General features: G+C 41.4%; 2 protein-coding genes across 2 annotated transcripts in view; both read left to right on the forward strand.

The window, feature by feature from the left end:
• Positions 1–21612, forward strand: part of LOC110470275 (opsin-5) — a 45980-nt gene extending 24368 nt beyond the window's left edge. The window contains exons 4-7 of the mRNA XM_021529797.3: positions 6–176; positions 2537–2871; positions 4998–5233; positions 11412–21612. Coding sequence (XP_021385472.3) covers positions 6–176; positions 2537–2871; positions 4998–5233; positions 11412–11475 — 806 coding nt within the window. The 3' untranslated portion in view covers positions 11476–21612. The remainder of the gene's footprint in view (positions 1–5; positions 177–2536; positions 2872–4997; positions 5234–11411) is intronic.
• LOC146767781 (uncharacterized) lies at positions 6987–10670 on the forward strand. Its single transcript, XM_085574456.1, has one exon. The coding sequence runs from the start codon at positions 7144–7146 to the stop codon at positions 10213–10215; it is 3072 nt and encodes a 1023-aa protein (XP_085430582.1). The 5' UTR covers positions 6987–7143; the 3' UTR covers positions 10216–10670.
• Positions 21613–25516: the final 3904 nt, after the last annotated feature.

Genomic DNA, 25516 nt, shown 5'->3' on the forward strand with positions numbered 1-25516 from the left:
TGAAGTTGTAGGCAAACCCTTCAGCATCATCTCCTTCTTTTCCCACCGCTGGATGTTTGGGTGGATGGGCTGCTGCTGGTATGGCTGGGCTGGTTTCTTCTTTGGCTGTGGGAGCCTCATCACCATGACAGCTGTCAGCCTGGACAGGTACCTGAAAATCTGCCACTTGTCCTATGGTAAGACAAATATGTATCTATATATAGATAACTGTATTATCTATGACTGTGGAAAAGCTGTATTAATGCTATAGTTTATTACACTGAAATAATAATTAAACTCTTCAGAATAATTTTCTTAAATATAGAGGGGAGTATACAGAGGAGAGAAACATGTTTGCATGATCCAAGAAATCCCAGTCAAATACATTTTGCTGAACATAACACCCCTCATAGCTGGCCAACACCATGAATTTTTATAACCCTTCATAGATAAATCACTTTATGTCTGTCAAGGCCTATTAATATTAACAGATGCAAGTAATGCACATATTGCAGGGTCTCATGGACCAAAACATAAAAATATTCCATATTAGATGCCCAAAGTCCTCTGTGGTGTGTAGCAAGCTATTTAAAACACCTAAGAGATTTGGAAGGGCAATAAGTCATAATGTGAAACAGGCTCTCAAATATGGAAATGGAAACTGAGAGGATGAAATGAATTTAGCACTGTAAGATGTTACCACCATATCCATCAATATCTTGTACCTCTGGAATATGATGTACTATATGCTTAATTCTTTCCAGAAAAATGATATTGTCACAGTTTAGAAAAGATGTTCTTCTTGCATTGTAAGGGACTAATATATTCCAATACAGGGAATGCTCAAGGTGACTTTACAAGTAATAAACACCCTGCCCATGTGACTTGAGGGACACAACAGATTTCTTTATGATGACATGAAGTATCAGTCATGCCAGGCTGTAAGGAAGGTTTGCAGCTAGGAAGTGTAAGCCAGTCTGTGCAAGCAGATAAAAGCTGTGATACTGTGCTAAAAGGTGCTATCACAGACTCTGGTGTGTCCATACTTTTACCCTAAATGGGAGTACAGGGGACATCTCCTTAGCTGAGTTTTAGATACACCAATAATGTTAAGCAGGATTTCAGTTCTTTCTATTGAAGTCTTATCAAAATAATTCAGCAGCAACTCAAATCACAGACAATTTTTCCTAGACTTGGTGAGCTGAAGTGAATATTTCATGGCTGGCTGCATTCATGCCACCAGCTGTGGTGTTTAACATAACATCTTAGTTCATGAGAGAGAAAACTCTTCAAAACCTTTATTCTCAAGGGCTCTGATCAGGTGGTCCATACAGAATGATGGAGAGCAATAAATAAACATTTTTATCATGCTCAGTATAGATGGTTAAAAAATGTTTCTCTTTATTAGTTATGCTATTGTTGCTTTGTTTTTCCACCCCTGAACACAACAAAGCACCTTTCTGTCTCTCAGCCATCATACGTGAATACATCATTTGTCAGGCAATGTTCATTTTCCTTCCAGTGATCTCAACATGTAAAACAAGATGGAAATGAACACATTCTAATTAGAGGTGTTTCTTTGCTTTGGTTTTATTTTAAATCACTCCAAAAGCCTGAAGAATCTTCTTAATGTTAGTGTGAAATGAGTGAATAATCCCCTGTGATTCAGAGAGTACAAACGAGTTGGGGGTTCTAAGATGGAAGGAGATGTTATTACACCATATTGCAAGTTCCTGCAAAAATGAAATATTTAAATTTGTTAGTCCTATCTGAGTCCTACATGTTGGCTATGTAGATGATGATAAAAACCCTGCAAACTGAAACTTTTAATGGATGAATTAGAGCTGTATGCAAGATGAGCAGAGGGACAATGTTCTGATCTCCAGGAGTTCTATTTGCATTTAATTTTAAAAAAAAAGGCAAGGATACATGAAAACATGTATTACAGATACTTCTGAAAGAATACACATGGTGATTTTTTTGTACTGGAAAAGGGAAAAAGTAAAATTCAATCTTAGATATCTTATTTCCACTGTAAAGCCTTGTTTTTTGTCAAGTCACTTGAATTTGGGCTTTAGTCAGCTAACTTAGGAAAGAAAGAATAGGAAAAAACCTTAATTACATTAAAGAATTGAAATTGCTGGACAAGATTCCCATGACTGTTGCTGAGCTGGTTGTTTGGACTTCTTTAGTTTGGACTCTTCTAAGTTGCAATTCCTCAAAAATTAAAGCAAAGGTCTGAAAGAAGGACAGGTGGAGCCTTCGTTGTGAATGTTCCTTTGTCTTCATGAGGCACAACGTGAGCTCAGGGTCACTGTGGACACCTGGAGAGAGCCAAGGTGAACACGACAGAGTTGCTGTCCAACAGTCAAAAATCCTCATATTTCACAGAACCACAGAATGGTTTGGGTTGGAAGGGACTTCAAAGACCATCCAGTTCCAGAGGCCCCACAGGGACAGCTTCCACTAGACCAGATAGACCCAGGCTGGCCGTGAGCCCTTCCACGTGACACAACACATCTGGACATGAACTTGTAACTCTTGAATTTTCCTCCAGGTACCTGGCTTAAGAGACATCATGCATTTATCTGCCTGGCAATAATTTGGGCCTATGCCACGTTCTGGGCTACAGTGCCTTTTGCTGGGGTGGGGAGCTACGCCCCCGAGCCCTTTGGGACCTCCTGCACTCTGGACTGGTGGCTGGCACAGGCGTCAGTGGCTGGACAGGTTTTTGTTCTGAGCATCCTTTTCTTCTGCCTCCTGTTCCCAACCGCGGTGATTGTGTTTTCCTACGTCAAAATAATTTTAAAAGTCAAATCATCGACCAAAGAAGTCGCTCACTATGATACCAGGATTCAGAACAGCCACATACTTGAAATGAAGCTGACCAAGGTAGGTAGGAACGTTTTCCTCAGTTTGCTGGGTTGGGTCATAGAAGCAGATTTGGAGACAATAGCACGATTCTCTGAAGGTGGTTTTTGCAGCTTTCTCCTCTGTTACTGTCAAGATGAGAAAAAAATAGGACTGGAAACATAATTCAGTGATTAGGGCACTTGTGTCCCTGAGATCATGATTCACTCTGAAGGTCTGCCAAAGCTTTCCCCTATGACAAGTCCCTGTGGCCCTGCTCCCCACCATAAAACACCCTTTGCTTGCAAACAGTTGTAAATGGTAATTTAAGGTATTTGATCTGCATAGGAATTATAACAGAAAGCAGAAAGCAGATTATTGTAGCAGGGAAATAAAACTTTCATACAGTTTATATTCCTCTGTTAATTAAGATATAAACAAAAATTAGTCCTGTGACACTTGTTTTTACGCAAATAATTTATCAGTTAGGCTCAGCCATGGACTTCTGATAAAAAAGCACTGAATTGCTAAAAATTAATTTTCCATCTCAGACCATATCCTGTTTTCCCTTTCTGATTGAATCTATTTTCTGTTTGGCAGTGGTGACAGCCATGATCCTTGATACTGGCTATTGTGCCAGGAAATCTTTCAAAATAAAGGCTTATATTGAACAAAATCAGATTCCTTAGCTGTAAAAGATTCACCAACCTCTGTAAGACATGCCAAGAGTGAGAAAAACAGCAACTTTTGCTTGGCTGATCAAATTTTATTACAATTTTTCTGAGTTGAACTGAGAGTTATATAACATGCAGCAATAAGGGGCATTAAGTCTAAACATATCTGAAAAATCTCAGCTACGTACCCGCACAGCCAGTGCTGCCGTACAGCTGGTGCAACTTCACTTGCCTTTCAAAAGGATGTTTCAAGTTGTTACCTTTCTTTTGGTGGTTATTCAGGAAATTTCCTTTGAAGAGCAATGGAAACTTTTGATTTGAGGTTGCAGGTTTGGAGGGTTTTTTTTGCATATTGGAAGGATCATGTAAAAATTTAATGCTATCTGAGTTGCAACAAAAGTAATTTTCCTACCTGTCTTGGATCTGTGCTGGAGAACATAATGTTGGGGTAAATATAAATATGGAAAATTAGTCTCCCTTATAACCTATTCGAATCCACAGCACAATTTGAGATCCTTGGCTTACCTGCACTGTTCCTTCAGTGACAGACAAGAAGAACAGGCTACAGGAAAAGTTATGCAATGTCCAAACCCCTTGTGCTATCTGGTGAATTTTTTTTTTTTTTTTTTTTTTGGTATTCTAATCCTGCTAATTGCCTTATTCCAAATGAGTGCAGTTGTGCTGCTACCAGTGTGGGTGCAGCAATAATCTGTCAATGGCAGGAGTATAAAGGCAGATGTTTTTCAGGATGTATGATGGCATGGCATCATTTGAAGTGATATCAGGCTGTGACCGAGTGCAGACAGGCTGGTTCAGGTAACGTATACAAATCATGGCCTCAAACAGTTTTTCTTTGGTATTTATACCATTTATATTTATAAACTTTCTTATGGTTACATTTTGTCATATTATAAGGAGGTCACTTACTAATTTACCAGGAACTCATTTATCAGAACTAAAATATTTAGCATAAATTTGCTTTTTAAAGTATTTATATGTTCTAATGAAGGGCAAATCCATTATTTGGGTTAGGAGAAATAAATCTAGATATTTTACTAGCATTCTCACTCTCAGTTAAATTCCCAATTTTCAAAAGAACTTTTTTCAAGAACCTTTGTGTTTTGCTATTATGAGTTTATTATCCTAAAAAGGAGATTCTGTGTTTTGAAAGGAATCCCCTCCTTAAATAATTTGAATTGAATATCAAGCTATTATTATTTTCTGAAATCTTATTTAGTTCCTCATATTTAGTCAGACTTTACTGTATTTTTAAAGGTCTGATAGCAATCTCATTAACTGCTCTGTGTCAGGCAAAAGAAACACAGGCACGAGCTAAAGAGGTAGATTTTGTTGATATTGTAAATTTATATGGAAAAGCGAGTTGCCGTTTTTCTTTTCCATTCAGTGCAATGTAATTCCCTTGCACTCTGCCTAGCTCTGGCAGTGTCCGAGTGCTCTGGACAAACGCCGCTGTCTCTTTTCTGCTCTCACAAGGTGGCAATGTTGATCTGCGCAGGGTTCCTCATTGCCTGGATCCCTTACGCCGTGGTCTCGGTCTGGTCAGCCTTCGGACGGCCGGACTCGGTCCCCATCCAGTTCTCGGTGATCCCAACGCTGCTGGCAAAGTCAGCAGCCATGTACAACCCCATCATCTACCAGGTCATTGAGTGCAGGTTTCCCTGCTGCCGGCCGGGAGGGCTGAAGGCCAAGAGCTCTTCGAAGAAATCAAGGTAAATTCTTCTTTGGGAAGTAGGATACCTTTAAGAACATTGTGTTCCAAAAAGTACCAAACTAAGACCAAGAATCAGAGCACATTGAATCTTATTTCTTGGGTTTGCCTGTGACAATTTTGATTTGGGATTTTTCGTGCCATGAGAATTTGTAAAGTGACTGTAGATGTGTATGGAGAAGAAAGAAGACAGTCCTTACTTTTAGATCCAGCTGCAAATCCAGTGATACAGTTTGGAAAAAAAGTCCTATTGTTTTTAATGGATTTTGGATCAATCCTGTCTTCCTAATTATTTTCTTTCACATCATCATATGAGTTTCCTCCAGAAGGTGTTGATGACCTCTATTGTCAGTGAAGCAAATGAAAGAGAATTGTGTTAATTCCTTCCATAATAACCTGTTAATACTATGCATTTCAGCCACAGAATCAACAGGGAGAGTCAGTAGTTCCTCAACCACCCTGCAGGTACCATTCATACCAAGAAAACCCACCTCAAACCAGACAAATCAAAGTGTAATTGTCTCTTAAGGAAGTCTCCTTGTTTTTTTACTTACAACCCTCAGGCAAAATTTGTGCTGCACACCTGTGGAATTCCTGAAAACACTAATTATGCACTTGGAGGAAAAGTATAGTTCTGTATTATGCCAGACAAGTGCCTTACTTTTGTGGTTGAGCAACGGGATAATGATGGATGTTAATCTGGCAGTGTAGACTATCACAAACACCATAGCACATACAAGTGACTGTGAAACAATAGTGTTGCAGTCATGCTGGCATGGTAGCGTGGAGGAAGGTTTTAGAAAGGCCTTGGGAATGGTAAACTGAGGAAAAGGATACATTCATGTATGCCCCATTGTTTTAGAAAGGCTTTGGGAATGAGAAACTGAGGGAAAAGATACATTTATGTATGCTCCACTGTTTCGGGAAAGTCCCGCTTCAGCATTCCTCTGTAGACCCCCTTCTCCCCACCCCTGAGCAGTTCCCATTGGACCTGGCCCCTGGGGTGGTTCTGATGTGCCTTAGCTGAACACTGTCTCTATTGTTTAAGACCTTATCTCTTAATTTTGCTGTATAAAACTGTATCTGGGCAATAGCCCAGGGCCTTTGGTCACTGCAATGCTTCAGGCAATACAATCTCTCTGGACAAGCATACCATTGGTCTCTCTTGGTCTCTTTATCTCGAACCCTTGCGGCGACTGAGGCAGCGCCGCAACTCGGACCGTGCTAACCCACACGCTGCCTGGTAAGCCCAGGGCAGCGGGACCGCGGAAAACCCCGGCCCCGAGAGGGGACAGCTAGCCGGAGGGTCCCGGGGGGCCGGGGAGGGACGGGGGACAGCGGCAAGGAACCCCCGAGCGCAAAGTGGCGGTCGAAAGAGAAGCAACAAGTGGCGCACCAACGTTGGGCTTTGCACTGGTTTGAGCAAGCCTGCCGCAGCCGTCGTGGACAGTGCACTGGCTAGGAGCTTTTCCAGACACTTTGCAGTGTCACCGCGAGCTGCAGAGCGGAGAGCGGTGTGAATAAATCGCTACGCAGGCTGTCGGCTCCGCGGGGAGAAGCTCTGGGATCACGCTGGTGGTGTGAGGCATTTGCCTCTCCACACAGCCCAGCGGGACTGTTGCCGTGGAGACAGACGCCGATTTCTGTCCGGCGAGGTCGCCACGGGTCGGACGGCACCTCTCCACACCCGGGAGACCGCCCGGGGTTCGGGAACCGTTGCTGCAGCGGTGTCTAAAGGACGGCGGTGGGTGAGTCTCGGTACTGGGGGGCAGGGGCCCGGCCAGGAGACATCGGCTCCTGTGTGCCCATGGGGGGACACGCCAGCGCGCAGGCGTGACGGGAGTCTCCGTCGTAGCTTTAGAACTTTGGGTTTGCTGCAGTAATTGGTTGAGATTTGCTGTGAAGCCAGCCATGGGTGTTAGGCTGACTACACAGCAGAAAGAGATTTATAAACAAGTTCAGGAGCCCCTGCTGAGTGCAGGTGTCAAATTTCCTAAGAGCCTTGTAAAAGAGTTTGTCAGATGGTTATCAGTAAGTTTTCCAGAGATAACAGAGCAAGTAGTGAGAGAAAGACGATTTTGGAAGCGTGTTGGTGCAGTGCTGAGTGAAAGGACAAAGGCAGGAGATCCTTCAGTGAAAGAAGGTTTTATGAGAATGTTTTTGGTCGTTTACGATGTTGTGAAAGAGAGTGCAGACACTCAGGGCGCCCAGGGAGCAGAAAAGCGCCCTGTCGCGTCCCCGGTGCCCCCCCGCACCCCCTGCGGTGACAAAACTAACTGTGCAGATGTAGATTTAGTTTCTAACCCTTCTCCTCCTCCTGCTTTTGCTCCCACAGCTGAAAATCCATGCTTTGCACCCCCCATCTCCCCCGTGCAGCCCCCACAAGATGGAGGTGGCCACGCGGTTTTCCCTTCTCTATCCCCGCATTCCCTGCTCCCTGTGCCAGCCCAGAACATGCCCCCAGCCCTCGCATTCCCCCCTCCGCCTGTCCCTGACCCCAACCCCTCCTCCCTTGCGGCGGTTCAGCCCACATTCCAGCCCCCGGTCCAGCCCTCAGCTCCTCCTCTCGCAGTTGCATCGCTACCCCCTGTCCCTGTCCCAGCCCCGCTCCACGCAGCCCCGCCGGCTGCGGCCACTCCCTCACAAGCCGGCCCTCCTCCTCCTCCCTCTCCCTCTCCCGGTTTCCCTGGCAACAGCAGCGCCCAGGCTGTCAGCCGGGAAGTGCTCAGAGAGACCGAGCCTGCGTTCTTAGCCCCTGTGATTTATAATGCCAGGGGACAGAACGCCAAATGGGAGCCCCTTTCGTATGATAGTATTAGGGAACTTTGCAAAACGAAGCGTGAGTTTGGGGAAAGAAGTGAATTTTTTAAGAGCATTTTGAAAGCTACGCTATGCTCCAAGACATTTGTCCCCGCTGATTTGAAACGTCTTTTCAGTTGCTTGCTCCCTCAGTCAGAGTTTAGATTGTGGGAAAGAACGTGGAAAAGACTTGCAGCAGATCTCCTCCCAGAGATTCTGCAAAGTCCAAGCCTTTCCACAGATATAGAGGATGAGGAAATCACTTTAGAACATCTAGTGGGTGAAGGTGATTGGAGCCAAGCTGAAAAGCAAGCAGCAGGCATTCCCAGAGCAGTGTTGGACCTGTCCAGGGATGCAGCAGAACGTGCATTTTTTAATATGCCTTCTAAAGACCCTATTGTCTCATATACCACTTTAAAGCAGTCTGTTTCAGAACCATTCATGGATTTTGTGGATCGAGTGCGAGCCTCTGTGGAAAAAAGGGTGCAAAATCCAGAGCTCCAAGACCAACTTATATTAGAACTGGTCACCACAAATGCAAATGAAGTCTGTCAGCGAATCATCCTATCCCTTCCATCATCGCCTCCCCCCACACTCGATCAGCTCATCAAGGAGTGCACCAGGAAAGCTATGCTGATGACAGAGGACTCAGTGATAAAACCTCGGGAAAGGGTGGTTGCTTCAGCAGCAGCAACCCCCAGGACTCCTGGGTTCAAAGGGCCTCCTCGACAAGGGGGGAAGGCGGGAGGGGGGAGAATCATTTTCCTTTATACTGGCAGAGCAAAATGTATCTTTTTCAGAGTTAGTTCACTTTGTTGTATGATTTTATCTCTCTTTCAGACTAGCAGAATGTCAATTTCCACATTCCTGCTCATCGTTTGGTTCCAGGGAATGGTCATCTACCCTTCCACGGTGGATGCATGGATTGTTCCACAGCCCAAGAAAAATGTGTGGGTCACGCTAGCCCAAGCTTTGCAACAGGATCATATGTGTTTGTCCACTGCCTCAGCAGAAAATCCGATGTCCACATGTTTAATAGGGGTTCCAAGTAAGGGGGATGAGTTTCCAATTGATCTGGTCCGTTTGCAAAAGCAGGTGAACGAAAATAAAATACCTAAAGGTGCAGGACAAGTTGAAGCACAAGTGCGAAATCCCCTCATTTTGTGGCAAGGGTGGGTTTCACATTTGCCCACTGCTGAGGGGGAGCCCCAGGAATTAGAACTCCTAGGCTCTGCAAAAGCTGAATTTTGCATTCAATTTGATTTTTCCCCAACCAAAGAAGTAAAATTATATGAGCATGTCAAACAGTACAAGGTAGAATTCAGAGCAGGTCAATGGTGCACAGCTGTCTACAAGCTGAAATTTGCATCCACCACTGATTTCCGTCCACGCAAGCTGGACAAGGGAATGTTTCTTATCTGTGGGGACAGAGCGTACCCAGGAATCCCATCTCGTCTTATTGGAGGTCCATGTACTTTTGGGCATCTGACCCTTGCTTCCCCCAACATGACCCAAATTCCAATTGGGCAAGCAAAAAGTGGGAAAAAAATTACTAAGCGGAGTGCAAGCCAATTTGATGAACATTGTGATGCAGAAATTTATCATTGGGCAAAATCCAAAAGAGTTGCTGTCTCTGTGTTTTTACCATGGGTTGCAGCAGCCAAAGCATTGAGTGAATTAGGCAATCTAGAATGCTGGGTGACCAAGCAGGCAAATTTAACATCAGCAGCCCTGAGTGACCTCCTAGAAGACGAGGAAATAACCAGAAAGGCTACCCTCCAAAATAGGGCAGCTATTGATTTCCTGCTGTTGGCACATGGTCATGGATGTAAAGAATTTGATGGGTTGTGTTGTTTTGATCTGTCATCTAAAGGACAGAGTGTCCACTCGTCCATTCAGGAAATGAGAAGCCTCATTGGGAATGTGAAGCAAGAAAATGAGGATTGGTTTAAAAATCTGTTCAAAGACTGGGACCTTTCTGGGTGGGCAGTGTCTCTTTTAAAAGACATCTTTTACTTTCTAGTTGCATTGTTTTTAGTTCTGTTAGCATTTGGGATTCTGAAGCGGATCGTCTCCAAGGTCATCACCTCGAAGCCGAAGGCTTCCGCGCCGGTTTTCATCGCTGCTGCCGCCACGGAAAGCGATTGGTGGGAAGACGACAAGCAGAAAGACACTGCAGTTTAAGAGCCACAGTTTACCTTCTCCCAAGGCATCGTTCATCTTAGTAATTGAAAAGCGGGGAATTGTTGCAGTCATGCTGGCATGGTAGCGTGGAGGAAGGTTTTAGAAAGGCCTTGGGAATGGTAAACTGAGGAAAAGGATACATTCATGTATGCCCCATTGTTTTAGAAAGGCTTTGGGAATGAGAAACTGAGGGAAAAGATACATTTATGTATGCTCCACTGTTTCGGGAAAGTCCCGCTTCAGCATTCCTCTGTAGACCCCCTTCTCCCCACCCCTGAGCAGTTCCCATTGGACCTGGCCCCTGGGGTGGTTCTGATGTGCCTTAGCTGAACACTGTCTCTATTGTTTAAGACCTTATCTCTTAATTTTGCTGTATAAAACTGTATCTGGGCAATAGCCCAGGGCCTTTGGTCACTGCAATGCTTCAGGCAATACAATCTCTCTGGACAAGCATACCATTGGTCTCTCTTGGTCTCTTTATCTCGAACCCTTGCGGCGACTGAGGCAGCGCCGCAACTCGGACCGTGCTAACCCACACGCTGCCTGGTAAGCCCAGGGCAGCGGGACCGCGGAAAACCCCGGCCCCGAGAGGGGACAGCTAGCCGGAGGGTCCCGGGGGGCCGGGGAGGGACGGGGGACAGCGGCAAGGAACCCCCGAGCGCAAAGTGGCGGTCGAAAGAGAAGCAACACAATAGAATTCCAGTAATTTGCTCCAAAGGCCTAAAACATATGTGCCTTGATAGAAGCATGAACAACCGTTTTATCATTCATATTATTCCCCTACCAATTCCAGCATTTTTGGTGTGTTGCTCAGTGAGTCAGTCTTGAGCTTCTGCAGATTCTTGTAGCAGATCTTTCCATAATCTTGCACTGAGATTTATTTAATCTGCAGAACATACAGGGTTTATATATGTTGTAAAAGTCTGAGGTGTTGAATTTATAGTTTGCAAAAATACCTTCTGCAGTTTTAGTCAAATGGGACACAGATTCAAAGTAGCTTTCAGTGGATTTTTGGTGGCTGGATTTGTGTTTAAAATCTGAAGGAAGTCTCACCCAGTCCTGCAAGCTGAATGCAAGCTGGCTTCTCTAGGCTTGTGCAGTGAACAAAATGGTCTGGAGAATCACTTCCCACAAGTAGGAACCTAATATCATCTTGGTGTGAGCACAGTGACCATTGTACCCTCTTCTGCCCACAGGACATACACAATTTCTGCACACAGGGACTCCACAGCCATGAACGAAACCCAGCTGGAAGCATGAGGGCTCATCTCACCTGCAGCAAATGAGAACCTGCTGGCAAACAACCCCACTGGCTCAAGTTCCTCTTTCTGTAAATGAATTAAAACATGGTGACAGGTTTATTTTACTCCCTATTCCTCTGTACAATGTACAGTTCTTTCAATCCTGACCAAAATAATGCACTAGAGTTGGGTAAATATTCTAAGTACTCAGAGGAAGAAGAAAGAGAGAAAATTTGTTTTTATTCAAATTTTTCCTTCACTTGAGATGCTTTAAAATGCCCTGTTTTGTTCTTCTTAGCACTAACTGAAATGATAATTGGAGCAGTATTTTCCCTCAGGGGAAGGAAAGTATACATAAAGGCCAGTTTTAGTTTACCAAAGCTAATCTCCCTAAATTCCTGCTGCAGTCACTGGAGACCTGGAACACGAGAGAAAGGATTCCTTAGACAAAAAATCAGAGTCAGAGCTTCACTTCTCAGGACTCTGAATTGCACAGTGGGGAAACATTAGCTGACTGGATTTCTCTGGTGAGCATCTTCCCAAATCATGAAGCTACAAGCTGTGTTAAACCCACTTTGACTTCAGTCCTTCAATATTCAGAAATATTTTGACTTAAGTCATGGCAAAGTCAGAGGTGCCACATTCATACACAGGATCACTGTACAAGATGCAGAATAAAAAATCCTTACTTAATTGTGAATGAGAGGGGAAAGGTCTTCTGCTCAAATTGTAGATTCATGTAGGAGTTATGAATAAATTTGTAATAAAACAGCAGAAATAGAATGAAGTCAGCCCAAGACAAATTGAGCAAACCAATACTTCACACATTTTTATCATTCTCTGGCCAAAATTACAATGAAATATGATGGCAATAAGCAGAAAGATTATTCACTGTGCATTTTACTCATCCCAATTCTTCATCAGATAAATTAATGAGATATAAAATGGCAAAATGTTCTTCAATCCAAACCATGAGACCAGATTCAAAACTGGTGTGTTTGTGAGAAGGTTCACAGCACTGTAACAGGGGAGTCTTTCCAAAGTGCATCTGCAGAGTGATTTTTAAACACTAAGTCCTGGAAGGATGAGGATTAGTAACTACTTGAGAGAATTAAGTTCTACAAGTTCCTAATGCATTCAACAGTAAAACAATGTGTCTTGAGATGATCTGGAGAGTAAGGCAGCTGAAGCAGTTGTGTTGGATAGGAGACATAATTATTATTATTGTCTCCTTTGTCTCCTTTGGATTTCTCTTAAGGTGAAGGTATCACTGCAGATCAAAAATTAGCATTTCAGTAAAAGCAGATTTAAAATAATAATTTTGATGTTTCTAGGTAATTTCTTCAAGAATGATATGATTCTATTAAAAATAAATTAATTGCAAATCAAAGAGTTTCCCGCACAGATTTATGCTGACTGTTAAGAAAAACAAAGTTACAAGGGCAAAGCTTTCTTCTGAGTTGTTCCCTTAAGGAAAGGAAACATCTGTGAAAGAGTTGCACTTACTTTCTTGTTTAATATTAATTTATTCTACTGTTATTTCAGAATTGTGTTTAACATGTATTTCCTGCCACACTGAACTGAACTCCTTTTGTAACTGATCCATGGTGATGTTAATATTGCTTTATACAATAATATCATAAAGGTTTAATCTGATGTTTGTTGGCATATCCCAGCACTCCCATTCTGCAGTTGCCATTTTATCAAATGATATTCAGACCACGTAGCAGAAGTAGAATTCTGCTGAATTTTCCCAAAGTATTGCTTCCTCCTCTGCAATGCTTTAGCCAAAGAAGTTTGAATACAAATGAAGAGAACTTGCAGAGGTACAAAGAGTTTCCATGTTTTTTTTGTTAATTTTTCCCCAGAAGTTGAGTTCTTTCATTTCTACAGACCTTTCAGCATAAGACCAACTCATTCCTTAACTATGGTTGCAAATTGAGTCCACAAATTGAACTAGAGCAGAAGGTATCATTTACAATATCTGCAGACTTGGTTATGAAGATATCAACAACCTTGCCTGCATTATCCTGCAGCTTTTATTATTTTCTTCATGCAGGCAAGCTTTTGTTTGTATCTATAGGTGTTTATCATAACTGAAGTGTGATGCAAATAAGACATACAGTGGCCCTATAAATGAGATCAGCTGGAACAGCACTGATGGTACAGTTGTAGGAATCGCTCAATACTCCAGCCAGATTTAGGGGTAGATCAACTCACAGTCTGTGCATGAGCTCTTCCTCTAATTTAAACTGGGGTGGCTTTTCTCTTTACTTGTTAAAATTATGGAGTTTCCTCAGAATTGCTGCTGAGTCATCCCCAAAGTGGATACACACTTGTGAGAGGGCTGAATTTTGTATTTTTAAAGAGTGTAAGGTATTTTTGGATACCACTGTAGAGAATGTACTAGATACATGTGCTAAGAATTCAGAAGTTTAATAAACTCTAAATACAAAATTCCAGAATAATGACAAACATTTCATATGACTTAAAGATATTTATTTTCATATTATTTAAGTTTATTTTTTTATTCAATGCCATAATTATTCTTGTCTGAGAACTCAGTTTTTCCATGACTGAACAGTATCTTGCTCTAGGAGAAACCTCCAGCTTGTGCAGGAGTTAGAGACAAGTTTATGCTGAGCATGTGTTCAAGTGGAAGATGTTCCCCTGAATCAAGCAGGACATGCACATTTCAGCATGCAGTGCTTAATTTAAATGCAGAATCTGAACCTAAGAGCAAATGGATCTCATTGGATTCAGTGACAAAAGGGAACTGGAACACTCTCTTTGTTCACCTGTATATAAAGCAGCTCACACAATTTCTGCTCTGTTTGGGATCACAGTGGTAGAGGAATGAGGGCTCTTATTATGGATTCAAATTTTCAAGGTGAGCTTTGAATTGATTTGAAGGTTGTAGCCAGATGGTTCTAAAGATAATACTTTGCCACAGATGCTCAGGACAGAGATTCTTCCTCTTCCTGTGTTGAGGCTGATAATTGATTATTATATAAAACTGAGATATGTAAGCTCAGTCTGAGGTCATCAAAAGACAATGAATCTCTCACTTTCCTGTTCTAGAAGTCTTCTAAATGTTTTAGATATTTCAAAATTATGTTATTTTGTGACCTGGGCTTTGTCAAAGCACCAACATTATCAAACCTTCTCACTGTGATGAATGAGTAAGGAATAAGACTCTGAAGGAGGATTTCTTTATTTCATTTTCAATATTTCATCCTCCTTGTTATATTAAGAATTTTCCTCTTTTTATGTATAAACACTAAATTAAATGTTTTTCAATGAAAAGAGTGTCATCAAGAATAATAGCTATAAATGAGGATCTTTTATTATGTAACCTTTGTGTGCATTCAGGTTGAGCTGCCAAGAAGCAAAATTCTATTTGAATTCACTGTCCATGACTTGAAGGAAGTAATTGACACAGGCAAAGACTCCCCTTAGATAATGAAGTGACCTGGACAGCAATATTGAGAGTAAGAGAGTAATAAGAGAAATACTGTATTTTGAAATGACAGTGAAATTATGCAAAATATGTGGATATGGAAATTTTTTATTTGTCATTTTCAGTCATAGGGGACAAATGACTATAAACCTTCTTCTGCAGACTTTGAAATCAGTTGACAATGAAGAAATATCAAGATTTAAAATGCCTGAAGAAACTCTTGAAATAGGAGATTTAAACAAAGTTTTATGACAGAAGTTGAAAAAAATTAAGTGCTAAAAATGTAAGTGGGATTTTGGAAGAGAGTAGGGAGCATTTGTCCGTATAGGTGAAAGCAGCTGTAGCAAATTTTATTTCTAGACCTGTAATAAAAATGAAAAGAATCTAACCCAACAAGTGATTTGTAAAAAATATTTATCACCCACAGCACAAGACTGCTGATAGCAGAAGATTTTGGCTTTGTGGCATCAAAAGAGAAAGAGAAAATTGATGTGTCCTCATACAAAGAGAGTGTGATTAATGAATGACAGGCACAATGGTAGTGAATTGGATTCCTTGGTGGAACTTTTCTCTTGGCTGACAATGTCTTTTAGAGCTTGTCCCACCTTCACTGTGCAGGCTGTTCTTGGTCATGAGAATAAACCTGAATAGATGCTGAAGGACCAGGCACTTATTTCCCCTGTAGCTCTACATTATTCATTTTATATTTGTGTTTCTACCTCTTCTTCCCACCAGGGAACTTTCAGACACATCAATCTGTATCCCTCAGGAAAGCAGCTTTGGCATCTTTTTAGTCACATTTCCCAGCTCTTCTTCCCTGCTCTCAAGGAAGGTTTGGTTGGTTCCCTCCACATCTCTATTTTCCCAAGTTTCACAGGCCTTTGCAGGTCTCTGGGCCCAAGGAAGAACATTTAGAACATTCATTTATCTGAAACTATATTCTCTGGAGAGCCGCTGCTGAGCACCACCATTATCATCACCATGTTTACACGTGTTCTGGAGCTCTTGTGCTTCCCATAACGCCTTTTTTATTATCTACATGCTTTGATTTTCAGGATGGCTCCTATTCTCTTTCACTTGGAACATGGTGCACATGATGAGAGCTGTTTTTGTAAGTGTCTGGAATGATCTTCACTTCCTCAGTTACACCTGTTTCACTTTGCAGATGGGGGAGAGGGTCTTGGACATATAAACCAGAGCACAACCTTTTGAAATACAAGGTGGAGCTACAGATTTTCATGCTCTCATTTCTTCTGAACTTACAGGATGTTTCACTAGTTTTAGATAAAGAAGCTTTTTCAGCAAAATGCTGCATTTTTGTGTCTCATTTGGGTAGAAAAGAAAACCCACCAGGTTTGTTAGAGCTCACAAAGATCTCATACTGAGAGACACATTCAGTATCCAATCAGGTGATTGCAACAAATGAATGAAAATTCCTGATAAAGGTTTCCCTGAGTTGTAAGATGCTCATGGATCTGTATTTTGAAGACATCACCCAAAGGGAGTTTTGAGAATAGATCTCCTAATGTTTGTGGAATATAGCTAATAAATTTGTGAAATAACAAGTAAACATTGCACTGACCAAAACCTGACATTGCACAGAACTATTTCAGGTATAGATGGTAGATACATGTGTGGTACACAATACATTTTAAATTATAAATAATGTTTACATTGCATCAAGCATAATCTTACATTAGTGAAAATATGAAACATTTAGAAAAGAGGTATGTGTAGAAAATAGGCACAGAAATAGAGATGGGAAGATGTTTTTAGTTTCTAAAAGGGGCTACACAGAGGCTCAGCATCCTAAAATTAGAGGTTGGTGTGAAAGTCTTGCTCTTTCTGCACAAATCTTGCAAAATGTGTCAAGGAAGGGATCTTAGCACATTGCATTCATGGAGGCAGTCTGCCAACACCAAAAAGTGTTTCCCTGGAGCACCTGAAGATCCTCATTCCTGAATTGCAAACCATTAACTGGGATTGATCAGTGGCTGGAGACCCTGCCTGTGTGTCTGCAGTTCTGGTCCCAAAGCTAAGGGAAGATTTAGAGAAAGTAAAACAGGGAGGAGAGAAAAATGATAATGTGTAAGCAACAGAAACAGGTGAGGGACTGACAGGGTTATGCAAAGAAGTCTAAAAGAGAAAAAAATCAGAGAAAATTCAGTCTATAAATAACTTTGAGGAACTCGTAAATGAAAGGGGGGAGTTATTTGCAGTCTCAGAAGGTGATAGAATGAGAAATCAAAGCTGGAAACGAAGGCAGGAAAGCTGGAATGGGACTTTCTGAACTACAGGAGCATTCAGGCTTGGAAGAGTTCTGAAAGGGAGAAGTTCTGAAGGGGGTACTCAAGAATAGATTATTTAATCTACTAACAATAACTGTTAACAATTGCCAGTATTTCTGAACAGTCATTTCTGGTCCTGATATCTGAATTTCTGAGCATTTTCCTAATTTAAACACTAGTGGGAGCTCACCTTAGGAGCTGTCTGTGCTGCTGAAGCAATGAGTGCTGACCTTGCTGTACAGCCAGCTGGATAGTTTACACTGGAACTGGCTTCAAAAGACCCCTCACAACGTGAAACTTCACTTCTGATGAAGTGATTTCAAAATCCAAAGTTGGTGCAATGCAGTGTCATGTGCAGATGCAGAGTTAAACTTTATTATGAAAGAAGAAGCTTTGCTTTCACAGTTATTAGATGAGCTTTTCAGAGAGGTATCATTCTGCAACACTTGCAGTTCAAGCTGAAATAAAGTGCTGTAATTGTTGCCATGGACAATTTGTTGGAATAAAATATTTTCAGCTGTGCTATTTAGCTTTTGAGCACATGATAATAAATCTAGAATCCCAGAGTCATTAAATTAAAATACACCAAACAACCACAGGGAAATTACATGAGAAAATTACCTTCAGGAAAACCTATATTAGTGGTTTGTGATCTACATTTATACATTTAGGAATTATATTTCTAATAGAGTTAAATTTACAAAGGTACCAATAGACTTTTAGTGATACCCAAAAATAGCTACAATATGATTGTTATCTTAAAGCTTAGGTGTACTAATTGTATAGAAATATATTTCTGCTATTGAAGGTGTGTCCTATTAAGAAATAATTTAAAGTGTTATTTTTTGTGTAAATGTGCTGTATTTATTGTTTCAGTTTGTTGGCAGTAGGATTGTATTCACATTTAATGTCCTGATACTGGTCTGTGCTTAATATTGTAGAGCAAGAAATCACAGACATGTATTAGATAGATTTCAGTTCTGTTTAGGGGATCAGACCCCTTCCTGCTGAAAATAGATGCACACCTGTTTGGAAGTCCATGGTCTACATCCCTTTCCAGTTTTTAACGTGAAAAAAGGATCTTGTGTTTCCTTTGCCTTGCTCATCTCCCACCACAGCCACCTCAGCAGCCTTTTTGGAGTTGCACCTGGATAACAGGGAGTCTGGTCCATAGGGAAAAGACAAAGTAGGGAAAATGTGTGCTCCTTTCTCAGTTAAAAATGAGATAAACCAGGTGCAACCCCACCAAAATCAGGGTAATTCCCTGAAACTGTGATAGAAATTAAAGAAGAAATATCTTTTCAGCTTTATGGGACCCGAGAAATGCTAGATGAACTGATCACCCCCTGGGAGCTGGTTCTGCAACTCTGTTGTAAACAACTAGACCTTGAGTTAAGATGTTCCATTCTGCTAAGGAGATCAACTGACTGCTCTAAAAATTAAACTTGGCTGGTAGCACAAAGGTGAGGAAAGCTGAAGGCCACTTTGCACCTGGCTCTGAGTGATTTTGGCTTCCTCCATGTTCTGCTTCATTATAGTCCTTAGGAGATGCACTTGACCTTCCCAGTGACCCACTGGAGAACACAGCTGAAGTGTCAGTCACAGCATGCTGGTGTTGTAAGCAACAGTCAAAGCTGTATTAAACTTATATAAAACTTCCTAGAATATTTATTACTGATTTTTTTCAGCATGTTGGAGCTCAAAGTATAATGAATAATCTGAGAATGGTGATTAATGAACCTCAGAGGTCAGAGCAGTGGGAGAGTTCATTAACTACTATGATTTTTGTAACTCACGGTATAAAATTCAATTGTTTGTGTCCATCAATGTTTCCAACACATTGTGTGTCAGTGCAATGTCCTGGAACTGCAATCACCAATGAAGAGAAAATTTATGGAGTGAGCCTGTAAATAATGTGTAAGTTCTCAAGTGGTGTTGCTGAGTTAATATGTTACTAATATATAACACTGTGTTATGAAGCAGTAAATAACCTCACTTACTGGCTGCACTTAACATCGGGGGACACTTTACTGTCACTGTGTTGACAGTGTGGTATAACAGTGGTGATTTTAATTTTTCTCTGCCCTTCTTATTCTGCTAAACACACAACCAGATGGATGACATCATGGGCAGACTTTATTTTCTGCACTATGTTATCTAAATGTGTTTTCAAATAAAGCAAGAGAATGGATCAATGCTGTTACGTGTGGTTTTGTCTTGGATTTTGATCACAAAATTGTATGTTTTTACATCAAGGCTGCTTTTGGTGCCATTTAACTGCAATCCTTAACCTGCACTTGTCTGTAGCAAAATTCTTTGCTCTGACTGTGGGTAGGTTTAGATCAGAGAATAGGAAGAAATTCTTCCCTCTGAGGGTGGTGAGGCCCTGGCACAGGTTGCCCAGAGGCCGTGGCTGCTCCATCCCTGGAATGTTCAAAGCTGGGTTGGATGGGACTTGGAGACACCTGGGATAATGGAAGGTGTCCCTGCCCATGGCAGGGGACTTAGAACTGGATGATCTTTAAGATCCCTTCCAACCCAAGATATTCTATGATTCTTTTTCTTGAGTGGCTGCAAAATGTGTGTGAGGACCATTTCAGCCTAATGAGAAACAAGCAAAACATCCACTTGGGAAATTATTTGCAATTATTCATAGTAAAGTGATTCTCTAAATAAAGGAAAAAGTACTGTCTCCACCTGTTTTCTCCCCAAACCCAAGAGATAGTTGACAGCTCTGGCAGAGGGATCCTACAAGTCAAAGTCTGGGAGTTGTCATAGTTTGGGCATCCTGATCCAGTAGAGTGCTGCCTGGACAGGCTTTTAACATGCTCTTGCCTGAGAGGACATTAAAGTGAGATGTTGTCCTTAATGCTAGTAGGTTTGTCCTGTTATTCTCTGAGAAACCTGAGGAGAGTTGGAAACTGGAGAGAAGGATTCATCCTCTTTTCTCTGTTCATCTGACAACAGGTGGAGAGTGGAAAACCTTGCCAGGCAGTGCTGGCAGCAGGCACAGAGATACAGGCAGGTGGAGGCTTTTCCCTCAGACTCATCCTGCCCCCTCAGCAGTTACCTGGCTGTAAATCTGACCAGCCAAGGCTCAGAAACTGCAGATTTCATCAGTGCAAACCTGAGTGCTGGGTGGTATTGACTGCACTTGGCAGGATTTCAATCCCATTTTACTCTGCCCACACAGCGAGCTCAGCTAAAGTAAAAAACTTGGTAGGAGGAGCTGGGGTTGAGCTGGGAAAGAGTGCCAGGAGTCCTGGCATACCACACCTGCACCAGGCATGCACAGCTCCCACACACCATCCCAGGAAATGGCAGAAGAGGGAAAGAACTGCTTAAGGGCAGCAAAACCAAGCAGAAAACATGGAACAGCTTCTGTACAAAGGCAGGTTAAATGGACTTGTCTTGGAAGAGGGGGAATCTGATGGGATACAGTAGGGCCCACAAGTAGCATGGAGAAGATAAAAAGATCATATTTAGAATTTTTTTTTGGTGAAGCAGGAGTTGGAAGGCACCAAATAAAACATCCCAGTGTAAAACATGAGGCAGGAGGCAAAGAGAAGGACGTGCTTTGTCCTGGCAGCACATCATTAAGTGGTGTAGGAGCATTCATCCAGCAGGGGAATTTGGGCTGCTGGCTGACTCTGCAGAGGCACTTTGTGATCACACAAAAGCAAAGGCACAATGTGACTTTTCTGCAGGAGCCACAGGAGCTCTTCCTGGCAGGGTCTTGTCCCACAGAAGTGACACGAAGAGTGTTACCTGAAAAAGCATCCAAGGATGCTCAAACCGACTGCTTTTAATGACCCTAGAGAAGGATGGTCCTGCCCACGTCCTGTGGGTCCAACAAAACAAAGCACTTTGATTTCATTGAGGCAGGTTTAGATCCAATGACAGACACTGAAGAAGGCATTTTGTCTTTCTTTGAAGGTCGTGCTTATAAACGGCTTTAAAATATCTCTCTGAGTGAATCAGGTGTTATTTCTATTAGCTTTCTTCAAAGCCAGAATAAAAGAACATATTTTTTCTCTTTCTTTCATAGACATTACTCTGATATCCTTAAAAAGAAACTGTTTTTTTAAAATAAATGATGAGGAAATATTTATTTTTAGATCAGTAGGAAAACTATAAGATCAGAGGGAGCACCATAACAGATGCACTCTCCATGGAGATTTGGAGATTAACGAGGAGCTTTCTGCTTATGGTAAGCTTTTTCTGCAGTTGAAGCTGAAAATAAAAGAATTAATTGAGGATTAAAAAAAAGGAAGTGCTTCTAGTGCATCTAACACCTACATGTGCATGTTAAAACAGACAGGGCTTGCAGTTTAAAATGAAACAGGGGTTTGAATCTCAATATGAGTTACTGGTGTCACTGTTGTGACATGGGATAAAGACTTGTTCTTTATCCCATTTTGATTTTCAGGTACAAAATACTGTGAGCCATGAGTACTTCTATTACATGGGGCTGGAGCAGCCCTAAGTCTCACAGAGTCAGTGGTTTGGGCTACCCCTGAGATTTTAAAAGCCCAGCTTGGCTATAGCTGCACTCCCTGATGGTGCAGGGCTGCAGGGCTGTGGTTTGTGGGAATCTGGCTCATAAAATCACTGTGTAACAAGAAAACAGGTTTGTGTGAACCTGTTTAGTTCTACAGGTTTCTGTAAACCATCTTTAGTTTTACTGCCATTTTTCCAGATGTTCAGCATGTGGAGAGGATGGTGGTGTGGTAATGCAAGTTTTCTCCTCGGGACCTAGATGGATATTCACCTTGTGGAAGGTAATTCCCTGTTAGGATGTTTCTGGGTGATCAAAAACAATTAAGTTTTGTTTTGGGTTTTTCTCCTCAATTCTTTCTCTTTAGTTTTAACAGTCAAAAAAGAACAAAAAATAAAATCAGAAAGTGGAATTACTCAATTGGACAAAGTTTGAAGTTGGTTACTCATTGATCTTGTTCCTCTGGATCATTATATTTTATATTTTGACTTTTCTAATTTTGATTTTGTGCTGGTGGATAGGGACAACTTTTGATTCCATCAATACCGGTTAAAAATAACTTTTCATATTTTTTTCCTTCTTAAAATCTGACAGCCAGAAGGAAAGCTGTGATGGACCTCAAGGTTGAACACATCCAGTGGGAGTCAAATGTCAGTCTTTAGTCTAAATATCTCACCTAAATACCAAGGTTATTAATGATGTTGCTCCCATTTTCTATTGTGACTTTTGAAAGCTTCACTCAGGGTCCAGGGTGCTGAATAGTGTAGGGCTTATACAGAGGAAGGGGATGATGGAGGTCCAAGTGTCCTTTTCCTCCTATTGGGAAAAGGGATTTTAATCAGGATCTACTGTATTTATAGTATCTTGGTCACGTACCTGTGCCATCAGTTTCTCTATTTTACTCTGGCCCAGTTGCTGTTTAGATAAAGTCAGGCAAACCTTTTTCATATGGTTGTGAGGCTCAATTTCTACTTCTCTGAATATTGTTTTTGCCAAGTATCTTGAATTATGGCCAGTATCTTGAACTATGAGATCAGTCTTTGCTGGAATTATTTTCTAGAACAGTTCTTCCTTATCATGGTGAAATAAAAGTCTTTTAGCAAGGGATTAATTTATTTAGATAGAGATGAATATTGCAATACTTAGAATTTCTCCTGGAATAATTGTGTGGGTTTTGAAATCCCCTAGTGGAGTGCCTGGAAAGGTGTTTAGGGTTTCGTATAAATCAATAGCCACAGGATGTAGTTTTGTGCCTGTCTCAGGGACCCACATGAACTACCTACTATATAAAGAAGAAAATCAGCAGGAAAAAGAGTGAAGAATGAAGAGAGAAAAAAAAGATTAAAATTATACTCTACTTACAAGCAGTTTGCTCCTCTACCCACATGTGCAGCAAGGTAGATTTAAGGATAACAGAAAAAAAATTAAAGTCTTGATGATTATTGGAAGGAAGTGAAATAAAGGCTAAAGGCGACATGAATGACAGAGATAAAACTGCCAGCTTTAAATAAGAGAGTTTGAAGTTTTCTAGCTTTGAAGTTTTCTATTCCTGTTCTATTCCCATCCAATTCATAATCTTCCAGAGGTGTGAAATATGCACTGGATTTTAGTAATGTGGATTTTTGCATAGAAATTGGTAGGCATTAGTACTCTAATGAATCTCAGTCATCTTTGAGCAGATAGTGAGCCAAGTCTCATGGGAAAAAAGAGTGAGAAAATGATGATGCCACTTCAATGGGTGTTTGAACTAGACTTGAGGCTAAAAAAAGCAAAATAAAATTGCATATCTACTGCTCTATCTTTCATGGTTGGCCAGTGGAGCATGGGTGCACGTGCAGGAGCTGCACACTCACCATCCCCCTCTTTTCCCTGATGCCCCACTGCTGGGGCACTGCACAGAGAAACCTGGATATGCTTTGACTGAATTCTGCTGAGCATAAATAGAAGCACACCAAGCTGGTTTAGCATCTGTTTTATTTGTGCCATGTGCATAGAAGGGTGGAACAGCTTCCTGCCATTGCAAACTCTTCCAAGGTCACAGTGACTCTCAAAGACAGGCAAGCAAAAATATCTGCAGCACACCAATATTCCAGCTCTATTCCAACACCCCTATTTTTCTTATTGGCTGCCATTTTCTCCATCTCCTCAGGGATCTGTCTTTATTCCAAATGTTCCTCTCAGTTTCAATGTCAGTTTGGCTTGTCTGTATAGCTAGATTTGACAATAGTCCATTGGCTGTGCTGTTAGGTGACTGTGCAGATTCCTATCTCTCATTCCTCTTCCACCCATATAAAGAGATTGGGTTAGGATAAACAACTCTCCAGGGATGCTGCTGGGATTGATGCCAGAAAGGCCTTCATGGCCCCGAGGTGTGGCATAGCATAATAAAAGTCATGCTGAGTATCAGAAACTTCACCCACTTTTGGTGCTAGTGCCTGTTGCTTACAGAGATTTTGCTTCAGGACTTGAAGGAACAGAAGGAAGAAATCAGCCTGTGATGCAATTTACAGAAAATCTCACCAAAGGATGACAGCAAGAGAAAGGTTTGCACCTGAATGGCTGAATAAAGGAGACATCATCAAGCAACAGATTTGTTTCCACACAGGTGGGCATATAGGGACCTATGTTAAGCACTGTCACTGCTGGGAATATATCCTCAGTCTGCCACATTTGCTGCTGCTAACATCAGTGGCAGGGACACTTTCAGGGATGTATTAAGCTCTGCTGCCTGAAACATGGATGCACCATTCTGTGGAAATACAGTGGACATGTAACTGTGGTTAAGCCCTTTGAAGAAAAAGGGTTTAGTGGGCAGCAGACAAATCATTCAGGTTTGTTATGGGGAGTGCTTTCAGAGAGGGTGCATTGAGATAAGAAGAGAAGCCATAAATTCTTGCAGTCAAACATGGCCTTCTCAGAAGGTTTTGCCTTGTTTTTCTCTAGCTCCACTTTTATTTTTCCCTTCTCTGCAAAATTGTCCCAGTTCTCATTTGTGGCAATATTTCATTCATTTTCTTATTCCCTGATCAGACACAAGCCGGGATAATGCTTTTATTACATTATAGTCTCATTTTTGAAATGTTGCTGTCAACCTGATTTTTGTAAATAGCTTATTTGCTTTACTTAAATATTGCAAGCCTGTTAATGTCAGTAAGTAGCATTTTTCTGGCTTGGGTAAATGCTGAAAGATATAGCAATGGGGAAAAAATGTTCCAGACAAATAAAAAGTGACAGGAGATATCTTATGAAGAGCTGTTTATTAGAATTTCAGTCTTGAAGACTTACAGGAAGAAAAAATAAAAAGAAGGCACAGTTAATCTTCAAAGATTTTTTTTTTGTTTGTTTGTTTGTTTGTTTGTTTGCCTTTATGTGAAGTTCCCTTACTTATTAAAGGATGGCAACTGGTTGAACAGGAAGCTGTGGGGCAACCAGGGAAGGATAGGCTGCTGTTCTGTCACCAAATACCAAATGAGCCTTGTGTCCTGCAAGGTCAGGTTCAGCTCAAGTTAGGAATGGTGTGACACCTCTGATAGATTTGTAGTATTAAAAGAAAGATACTTGGCAAAGCAATTTTTCTACAAGGGAAAAATCTAGACATCCAAGCCTATGGAAGTGCTTAAGAATGGAAAGCTATTGTCAGAGAAAAACTCCTTTACCAGTCACAACTAAATTTCCTTTCTCCTCTGCCATTAATGGGGACCATGTGTATGCCAGCAGCAAAGGAAGCACAAATAAACTTTGAGGAATACCACAGGAAACACTGTGTTCATTCAAGCATTGATATTAAAATACTGCCAACTAGATGGGATCAAAG

The sequence above is a fragment of the Lonchura striata genome, chromosome 3 (genome assembly GCF_050655825.1).
Source record: "Lonchura striata isolate lonStrDom1 chromosome 3, ASM5065582v1, whole genome shotgun sequence".
Taxonomy (NCBI): Eukaryota; Metazoa; Chordata; class Aves; order Passeriformes; family Estrildidae; genus Lonchura; species Lonchura striata.

Coding starts and splice junctions, on each gene's coding strand:
- LOC146767781 (XM_085574456.1), top strand. CDS start 7,144: ATGGGTGTTAGGCTGACTACACAGCAGAAAGAGATTTATAAACAAGTT.